The following is a 10,907-nucleotide window of genomic DNA, read 5'->3' on the forward strand; positions in this document are numbered from 1 at the left end:
TAGTGGTTGCTTTGAAGGTTTTAATGAATGTTGGTTTGGACCGTGCTCTTAAGTGAGCGATATCACTATTACATAAAGATGCCTTGTATATCTTTTGTTTAGGTTTTGGACCAACATATATTGTTGAGATTGAGTACATCTACTTGTGATTCAAATAGGTTCTTGACATTGATGTATAATCATGTTTAAAATTGTGAAATTTGATATTATTTTAGAGTAAAATATGTGTCCACAACCATATTGAAATCTTACAAAAATAAAAATAAGTCTTAATTAAATATAAATCCTAAATTCTAAATCCTAAATTTAAATTGATCTTAACTAAGTATAAATATTAAATCTAAATTAGGCTTAATTAAGTATAAATTCTAAATCTTAAATCCTAAATCCTAAACATGAGTCATTAAGGTCAATAAAAAGATGGAAGAGATTCCATTGGTGGTGGGAAAGGTAGAAACAATTTCATTTGTGGTAAAAAATGTTAATAGAATTATGAGACATTGTATAAGGTATATTTTTTTTTCAAGTCATGATGAATAATATATATTGTAATATATCAATTGCAGTCAAGCAAACATACTAGAAGTTTTTTTATTACTCTGAATCAAATTCTTCTTCTATAACTTTGCCAAAGGAGGTAAAAGTTGAGGCTTCCAATATTGTTGAAAATTTATTGGTGGTTGAAAATTATGAATGGAATATTTTCTTATTTAATGCTCTTGAAATAGACAGCTTCTTAGATTTGTTAGTCATGTATATGGGATCACATCTAAAAAGTAGCATATTTTTTGGAGATAGGATAATCATACCACACAAAAGCTTATATTTCTACATTCAATTATGCAAATGACTTAAAAAATAGTCCATTACCACATTGTAAAAAGTCTTGTCTCGTGTACAACCATATTATGAAATAAAAGTATTAATGTTCTTTGCATATACTAAGAAGATTAATGTATATATTAAATACATGTCCATTAAAATGGCCAACATCTCACTATTTTGAATGAAGAAGGTCAGTTTTTCCTAGAATTATCCATAGGTTATTAAGTTAGATTTGAAACTTGTAAGTTTTCACATAAAACTCCAAGCTAGAAAATATCGCAAGCTACTTATTTTAAGAAGGAGTCTTTTGAATATAAAATATATGATAATAAATGGCAAGATTCAATAGATGCAATATTGAGCTTCTATCAAATACAACAACTTTCTTAGCTAACTACTAAATAATGAGCAACTTCACTACAGCCATATTGAGAAGTATCTTCTAAGTATCTATTATTATTTGAGAGAATGATGCAACTCTATAGCTAGTAGTATATAGGACTTGTTGCATGTCTTCAATAGCCAAGTCAAGTAATTTGTCCTTCATCAAAAAAATTATGTATTATTGAAGACAAAGGTCATTGAGATTGAATGATGTAGTATGCTTCCAAAGTCCTAGTCTTTTCAAAGTTCACCTTGGAGGTAGATTGTATTAATAGAATTTATATAAATTAGTAAATTAGAGCATCATCTCCACATGTAATTTTGTCATTTATTTTTTCTACCATTTCTAGCCTCTCAAGAAAAGTTGCAAAGATGTTCTTATCTACACCTTCTAATTATTGAGCTTCCCAAGCCAATTGCTCTTTAGTTACTCTTGTATGGCTTAATGTCTTTCAAATTGTTTAGCTAATTCTATTAATATCTTGATTGTTTATCTTAGTTCATCAATTTTTTCATTCTTTAGGAAGTAAGCATGAAAGCTTTATAAAGTATCTGGTGTCTCTACCAAATGCTTAGCCAAGCACTATTCCTATTAAGGTTTGATAGAGATACTCATTACAACTTATATACTTGTAAACAAATAGTTGGGAACTTTTATAAGAAAATTGTAGAATCGGATTAAAGACACTTGACCTAACATATAACAAACTTTGACAAGATGCAAAGAGTTGTCCAAATATTTAATCCTAGTTGCAAGAGAGCCATAGAATGATCTCTCAAATACTTGTCTTTTCAAGTTTTTGTTTATCATTTATAATATAAAATACATAAGTATTGTTTGTATGGTCTGACTAAGTATGATAATAATACAAGCTGATAGATGGAGATATGATTTTGGCCAAGCTAAATCTTATCTCTACAAGTATAGTAGCTGCTTCAAATTTTGTGAGCATCTTACTAACAAACAACCAATAGTTGGAAGTCCCTAAAATATTAAAATATTAATAAGAGAGATGAGAGTTGAAAGATTTAGGGGTTGAAAAAAAAAACAAAAAAAATCCAAAGCACAGAGATGTTTATGAATAATTGGATTGAATGAAATTCTTTAAAATTTACAAACAATTAGACAGGGTTAATGAACTAGACAGGTTTAGGGTTAATAAAATGTTCATGTGCGAGGAGTCATTAGGATTTTCTGTTCATCCAGTACCAGCTGGGTACCTATTCCGCTGCTGCCGTTCTATAAAAGGTGCCTATTCTCCTTTCTGACAGAACTCGTTGTTTGACCTTACTAGTGTTTACACACCTTTTATTGCAAAGTTTATAATTGGGAACTTGATTGATATTAGGCGAAGACATCCGTACCCACATCCTACATCCAAAATCTACATGGAGGGCACAAATTGCAATTTCTCCCTTTAACAACTACAATCTAACGAAGTTTACTATTAAATGTATACATTTCAAATGTTTAACCTGAGCCTGCATGATAAAATATCTGCATCTGAAGGCAAATTCACAGTTCGATTTGCAGAAGGACCACAAGCATATGGACATTCTAAATGAAAAGTGGGTTTGTGATGCAAGATGATTTATCAATCATTCTTTCATTCATAAGTGGAGGTTGTGATTTCTTACAAGACAAAAGTCTTTATATACAATTTCATCTGTAAAAGTAGAATAAAACGTACAATATCTCACATGTGCTCGATTTGTCACGAAGCATAATGTATGGATAAACCTACTTCATCAGCAAGAAAATCTACAATAAGAATTCAATTGATCTTCATGAATCTGAAGAATCTACTTGTCTGCTCAGTATACACTCAATCATTGCAACTTCCTTGGAAGCAGTTCGAAATTCCATAGTAATAGGGCAATGATCACTACCACAGACACCTACAACGGAAAATGACGTAAGGATTAATTCCAAGTTGTCGTCCAAGTACCCACTCTATCAGGAAGACCAGCTTCGAGAAGAACCCATTACATGAAGCAAGGCCAAGAAAAAGGTATCTCCAAAACCATGTTTGTAGATTACTAAGAGTAATGGAAACAGCAAATCAAAAGAATCCAGCCAGATGAGTGCCGAAATATTTCTAGATTGTGGGATAATTTGACTGAAAATAAGCGAAGCCAAATACCCTCTTACTCTATTCCCTGCCCATGAATATTACCTGCTTACAAGCCCGTCAAGCATTTTTCTGGACAACAAAAAATAATCAATCCTCATGCGCTTCCCTCGGTACATGTCAAGATGGAAAATATACATTGAATGTGAGCAAATTTCTGGCAATTTGACGTTGTCCCGGGTCCAAAAAAAAATTGATACAGATCAACAATAGTCCTCAAAAGCATTAATCCACCAGAAAATGCTTTAGGACAACTGGTGATGAATACAATACTTCAGCTTGAAGCATGTACACCGACGCATTCATGGAAATAAACAAAAAAAACTCCAAAAGACGTCGAGCTTTTGGACTTACTTTCTAACAGGATTTGCTGACTAGGTGAAGCCAGTACCAAAATCCTGCTGTTTGTGCAAATACCTATACGTATCTACCAAATCTCCTCTGCAGAATCCATAAAAATAGAATTGAATGAGAAAGATATGCTGTCTTTTCCGTATTGTAATCAATCACTATTCATATGCTAAGCGCACACACTTGGATATGAGAGCGAATACGGAAAGAAGTTAGAACATAAGGGATGATTCAAAAACGAAGCAGTTGAACCAGATCTCTTTGTCAACATGTACCAATGAGCCAACCAACTGAACTTACGAATACGTCTAGAACGCAATAGAAAAATTGAAAATTTGACGCCTAAGCGTTTCATCTATGTGGTTGTGAGCACACTCCAATCGATTGAAGACAAACGTAGAGGATTCAAAGGACACACACTCTGAAATACTATCAGCAAAACGTTGGCGCTCTGCAAGTGTGAACCCTGGCTGCCCAATATCCTGCCCCAAAATATATATCACACACACACAGTAAGCCAGTTTGAAATGAGGAACCATGTGTACAAATTGTTGCTTAATACAACTTCTCAAATATTGCTAACTTCTCACGTCTTCGTGCCTATTTGTCCAGGGTTTGCCAAAATAACAGAAAAATCATCTATAAATGATATGGTGCATACAATCAGTATAAAAAAATTGCACTTTCTCCCGAGACAGACAAACGATCAGGAAATGTTGAATTTTTAATGTTCTTTCAAATACTTATTTTCTAATAGTCTTCTTTAATTTAAAGTAAGAAATTATCACATTATTCAGAGTTTAATAACCAAAAGATTTGTTTAGTACCTCAGTGTTTGAGGGTGAATAACCCTGGAGTTTGGCGTTAGCAAAAAGTCCTGGATGACTCACATCAATATATTCATTGTTGCACAAAGGTTAAAAAGATTGTAAGCAGTTTAGATGAAACAAGGACTCACAGGTAGAGACAAATCCAGATGAAATGCATTTCAAATTCGATCTGAAGTTGAGTTGTGACTTCCGGGTATAAAATCTTTCAACCACTGATTTGAACATAAGTGTGTAATGAGCTTTAGCTTAACACAACACTCCGATAAATTGCAAAATTCAATCCGAAAGAGATTTGAAGACTGAAACATAAAGACCCACCCAACATTGAGGTCCCCGCACCAAATGAGGGGTTTCTTATGTGGAAGTTTCACAAACTCGAGAATTCGTGCATCCCAAGCGCGCCGTCTGGAAAATCCATTCTGCTCATCTTTTCAGCCATTGTTTGGAACAAGTCTGTAGAGCAGCCGAAACGAGGGAAATTCTGCCAAAACAACACTTCCGTCTGCTTCATGCTTTAATATGCTTCCATCTGTTGAGAAAAATCAGTAAGACTCTACCAGTAACATTAAAATTTCGATGCATTTCAGAATTTTGATGCATGTGATCATGAAACGATAAAACATTTCATATACGCAAATTGCATAGTACAGATTAATTATAAACCATTACAAAAACAAAGTAGAAGGTACAATAGTAAGCCAAAATTGAATTCATCAGAATAGAGGCAATAGATCATGCACTAACTTAGTCATCAAGGAAAGACTTAACAGACCTAGAGGTGGGATCCACACAAATGACTTCATGACCTGGGGCCTTGACTTCAAAGATGGATGATCATGTGAAGACCTGGGTTTCTGGTAATAAGCCATTACAAGTGAGGAGAAACCAAATAATTTTTTTCATTTCGGTGATTGTTTCTTGTTCTCTATGGGGATGTGCTCAGGAAAAAACTAGTTCATGAACAATTATTGCCATGTACAGGTATCCAATGTTGAGCTTTTCAACTGATATGATAATTTTCTTATCACCATACAAGATACACTCAAACACAATATTATCGAATGATATTTGGAAGCGTATTCAACCTAAGCGTATTCAATCTAAGCGTATTCAATCTAGAACTCCAAATGTCACTTGTGAATAATTAAAATTTAAAACGCAAGTCTAGATAGAAAGTAGACAGGTAGTACAATTCGTGACCGTCAAAGTAAATCATGTACCGCGACAAAGGAATGGAGAAGCACCTGACTGGTCCAAAGAGCATGATATCGAGATTGGCGAGCAATTTTGCTTCACAAGAAGGGCAGTTCCGCCATAATTACTGTCACCCAGAGACCACCAAACTCCAGAGTCTGAAAGTGGTGACACTGACAGGGCATACATCGTGATCTGTTCAGACGGATTAACACCACTCCACCCCGCCACATTAAGTAACTTACCTTATGAGATGTCAACTACATGGGAAAGACTGAACATCGAGCTGAAGAAACATTCTACAATTAAGACATTGAAACAACCCAACAATTGTTTGTTGTTCAAACAAAAGGAGAAAAATCGTGGGACGCAAATTGACAGGTGCAAATACGAACTGAGCACGGGAGCATTTTTATACCCCGAAAAGAACTGTACAAAATAGATCTAGAACTGGCAGAGGTGGTAACCGATTTCCTCCGATGAACAAATCTTACAAGGATGATTACAACATGTATTGGAAAAAAGAGATGAAATATGCATAAATGCAAGTACGATATGAGCATATCTAATTAATCACCAAAATCATTAAGGACCAACCAGGAAAATAGAGATAATAAGGATATTGGTTGTAGAACAAACCTGCTTATCTTCGCATGCAGAGTTAGTATCATCTTTGAGCTCGCAATGATTAAGATCCCTCTTTCCGACCTGCTGAAGAAACACGAACTTCCTTTTTCTTGGAACATGTGGCAAACACGATCTATGGTTATGGCAATTAGAATACACTCAAGTCTAGAATTTTCGAATGCAAAACCTGGGTACGCAAACTGGATGATCAATGACTTCAGAGATTAAGGTGCATTACTTTGGTCAGTGAGATTGGAACCTGAATAGCAATGACATCTGGATCGAGGCGGCGAAGGGGGCTGAAAACTTTTTCTCGGTTACTTTTTGAGCGAAGAAAAAAGCTATTTGCATTCCATGACATGAACTTGGATGGTTCCCTTTTCTCAGAATCTTCTCTAAAGCAGATAGGAGTTCCATTCTCTCCACAAGAGGCTGCCAACCTTTTGAAGGAACCTTCTCGACGAACGGATTTGAAAAATCTCTTCATATTGCCCTTCAAACTAGAGCTGAAAATGCAACTACGCCGAGATCGATTTCTGCGAAACCAGTTTTAAATACAACTTTGATTAAAGAGCAAAGTCTAGCAGTTCCGAACTGTTTCAATTGTGTAATAGCAAGCATCAAATATATGTACTATACTATGGACCAGGAATGTTGGAAGTGTAGCATCTACGGGATCAAGGTACAGGTCCAGGACGTGGAAACATATCCAACTCATTCGGGGAACAATAGGACATCAGCGTGGATTGCAACAATAGCGAGAATGAACATCGCGATCGCCATGTAGTAAGGAAATAGCGAGTTATTGCGAGAGAACTTCCTTAAACAATGTAATATATTAAAATCGTCCAGATATAGTAGCTACTTGGGAACACGGAATACCACTAAACTCTTCCAAACGGTCAGATTCTGCTGAGAGAAAGACATGCTCTACAAGTACAAACGATAATTATTTGCAATCGTTGTAAAATTTTCAAAAATACGTTCCAGAAAAAATTCTCAAATACACAAACATCTTCGACCTTTCCACTCCTTCAACTAGAATCCTAAAATTAATAACTACCATTTCGCACTACTCTTACCTTGCGCGAACGCCCTTCTGAGTTACTGCTTTCCTTTCAAACGGCTACACAGAATTGCAGTTCCCCTCCAAATAATAAGAAACAATATCTATAAAATGGCAATTAACCATTCAACACTTGAGATTTCCTTTGGAAAGACCTCCCAGCAACAATTCCCAACCTGGCATGACGCCATCCCTCCACCGAAAACTCTAAAATGTACCAAGAACAGCAAGCCAATACTCTGGTCCTAACTTCTAGAAAATGCATCGTGGAGCCCAAACCCTGAAGAAACAATCGACGTTCACACACTCGTAGCTGAGTTCCACTTTGCTCAAGCTACGATATTTACGTATCAATCCCACCAAGCACAAGCGCAACGAGAATTGGTCACTACAAGAAATGAAGCCCCTCGTGCACACAACCTCGACCACGAGCAATTGTCTTCTTTGCCATTCAACCACAGCTTCAACTGAAACTGAAAACCTCCCTCCGTCACAGCAATTCAGAAATAAATCCATCCCTTAAGGACCAAACCCTGGCTGAAAACCAAGAACAGGTTATCGTCCCCCTCCCATCCACGGCGCAAACTCAACAGAGATCCACAGCGACTCAATTCAAGCACTAAGTAACCACTGCTTCGGTGTCCTCTGCATCACACTCTGCCCTCGAACGAGATGACATCAATGAAGGAGTTGTGGCCAAACGTGAAATGTCGAAACATGCAGCACCAAGGGGAGCGAAAATCGATGCAAAATTAACAGAAGTGCGCTGGACGACGGCTTGACGACGACAAACACGAGGAGCTCTGGGCTCGGGTGTGTCGTAGACGAGGAGGACGATGAATGCCTTCCCTCGCTGTTTTTCTTACCTTTTAAGGTCCAACCCCACTTTAAAAGATCCGATTGCTACTTTAAAGGTAAATGTTTTCACACACTTTGCATAGAATTGTGAGGCCAACGGTAAATCACTAATTTGGAAATTATTGAAGAATACTACTTGATGGGGGAGATAAGAGGTAGATGGAACATAACTTTTATTTAGTGTAAAAAGTGAGCCTAAAGTTTATAGACTTTACATAAAGTTTTTCTTTGAAGTTAGTTTTTTTTAGTTATAGTAAAAAACACATTTGAAGTAAAAAGTGGTAAAAGTGAATATAAGTTGATGTTGAAGAAAATCATCTCCACTTCAATACATTAATAATTTTTAATCTCAATTATTGAAGTATTTTATTTTTATTTTAGTAAAAATTATATAAAAAATTACTAAGATAATATAAAATAAATATTATTTTAGTAAAAAAGTGAATATATGTTGATGTTGAAGAGAATCATCTCCACTTTTATTTTTATTTTAGTAAAATATTTTATTAACAATCTTTGAATTATAATTTATAATAAATACTATTATTAGATGATAGATTCTAAATCTTTTATAAAAGTTAAAAATTACCAAAGACAAGACAAGATACAAGACAAGTTTAAAGACAAGATACAAAGGTGGAATTGTTGTTAATGTCTATTTATACATAATGTGTAAGATGATGTATTAAGTGGAGCTTATTGTATTTACAATGACTATGTTAATAAAATACAAAAAATTAGAAAAAATTATTTTAAACTATTGTAGTTGTTATAGTTTTTCTTTGCATACTTATATTTTTTATGTTTTATAATTTAAAAATTAAAATTTATATAACTATGATAACTTATTCAATATTTATTTAACTTATTGTTTAACTTATTATTTAACTTATTATTTATATTAATTATTTAATATTTATACACAAAGTGGATATTTGTGGTTAAGTAGTATATTTTGTTGCATTCAATCTAATTATGCTAAATTTAATATTTATCTATGAAGGTGAAAAATTAGTCTTATGTTAGTAGATTGTAGAAAAAAACTAATATTGCAATGAAAAACTATTTTCTCACTTTTTTAGTTTTAATTTATTTAATTATTTTTATTTAGAAGTTTTTTAATATTCATGATAATAAATTAAAAAAGAGTAATCTTCTCCTCTGGGATTTATGAAAGCTTCTTAAACTAAATGAAAAAAAAATCAAGTTGAAGAATACTTGAAACTAAAATTATCAAAGTTGTATCTTAATAACTTAATTTTTCTTTTACTACCCCTTTATTTTTTAACCTTTTATTGTCTTTTCATAGTTATTTTATTATTTTATTTATTTTTTAAATAAAGTATAAATCTTCCTCTTTAGATTTGACAACATTAGGACTACATTGCCAACATAGAACTATATTAGAAAGAGCAATATATTATATAATTTTATGACTTCTTATTGGCACAACATGCATTATCTTAAGGTGCCAATTGACTTGGTATCTTGACTTTTTAAAATTTCTTGGTCTTATTTGCTAGTATAAGATCTATAGTACATAATTCATTATTATTTGTTGTTTCAATTTCATTTTACTCACTAATTCTTAATTTTTTTTTTTATATAATTACATCATAGATTTCATCTTTTAAAGTAAATGTCTTTTAAAGAAAATGATATTTACATCTCTAAAAAAAACCATATAATATCTAAATGATTATAAATCATGATTTGAATATGTAATACATCCATATTTGAGCAAAAATACTAGAAAAATTAGAAGATAGGTACTATGAGTAAGAATAATTAATTATCAATAATGTGGATAAGATAGCATAGAATAGTTAAGAAGCAGCTTTTGTAGTACAAAACTAAATTGGAGCTTTATTATGTAGATAAAATGGCTTTTATTATGCAATTTAATCACTGATTTTATATTAATATTCTGAAATACATGAATTTTAAATATCACAATAAAATATTTATAGACTCATGTAAGTCTTTATGATTCTATTCTTGTTATATTGCCTAATATATTGCATTTGTGTATTGACATAATAAGCATGTAATTCTTGTTTTATAACATCTATCTATATTATTTTGTTATTGGTTCCAAATGTATTTATATGTAAAATTTCTATTATTTAATTTAATTCATATTTTTATAACTAATATTTACTTAGATATAATATACTTTGTACTTTCAAAACAAAATCTATAAATGAATAAAACATACAATATAATCAAATTTTGTCATAGACTTCTACCATTACATTATTTAAATGTAATTTTCTTTTACTTTTTTTTCCTCTCTCTCTCTCTCTCTATATATATATATATATATATATATATATAGGTATCTTCATCAAATATATAATATAAATATTATTTTATTTTTTATTTAGTTAAAATTTTAAATTTTGAATTTTTTCTTAAACAAAATAATTATATAATAAATATTGTATTGATATATTTACAATGTTTCTTATATTGTTGTTAAAAGCTTCATGGATACTATTGATATAATTGTTTTAATTTTCATAAACATTAAGCAATGCTTCTTTAAAATAATTATTTTAACTAAAGTTATTATATTTATTATGTATAAAATCTAAAAAATAGTATTTATTATTAATTAATAATTATTATAAAATAACT

At 32.2% G+C, this 10,907-nt stretch overlaps 1 protein-coding gene across 16 annotated transcripts; it reads right to left on the bottom strand.

The window, feature by feature from the left end:
• Positions 1–3,487: 3,487 nt before the first annotated feature.
• On the bottom strand, positions 3,488–8,248 carry LOC141044411 (DNA-(apurinic or apyrimidinic site) endonuclease-like). 16 transcript variants are annotated; one of them, XM_090252528.1, is made up of 8 exons: positions 6,603–7,610; positions 6,356–6,452; positions 5,767–5,911; positions 5,295–5,376; positions 4,841–5,051; positions 4,520–4,569; positions 4,113–4,174; positions 3,488–3,782 (listed from the first exon to the last, which is right to left on the bottom strand). In XM_090252528.1, the coding sequence occupies exons 5-8, from the start codon at positions 4,845–4,847 to the stop codon at positions 3,716–3,718; spliced, it is 186 nt and encodes a 61-aa protein (XP_090108654.1). In that variant the 5' UTR covers positions 4,848–5,051; positions 5,295–5,376; positions 5,767–5,911; positions 6,356–6,452; positions 6,603–7,610; the 3' UTR covers positions 3,488–3,715. The 16 variants fall into 16 exon arrangements, 4 of the variants coding, with proteins under 4 accessions (XP_090108654.1, XP_090108653.1, XP_073392025.1 ...); XM_090252527.1 differs by having other exon boundaries at positions 3,488–4,174; positions 5,767–5,889; positions 6,603–8,239; XM_073535924.2 differs by having other exon boundaries at positions 3,488–4,174.
• Between the last annotated feature and the right edge of the window lie 2,659 nt (positions 8,249–10,907).

This window comes from Physcomitrium patens, chromosome 8, assembly GCF_059467195.1.
Source record: "Physcomitrium patens ecotype Gransden chromosome 8, ASM5946719v1, whole genome shotgun sequence".
NCBI lineage: Eukaryota > Viridiplantae > Streptophyta > Bryopsida > Funariales > Funariaceae > Physcomitrium > Physcomitrium patens.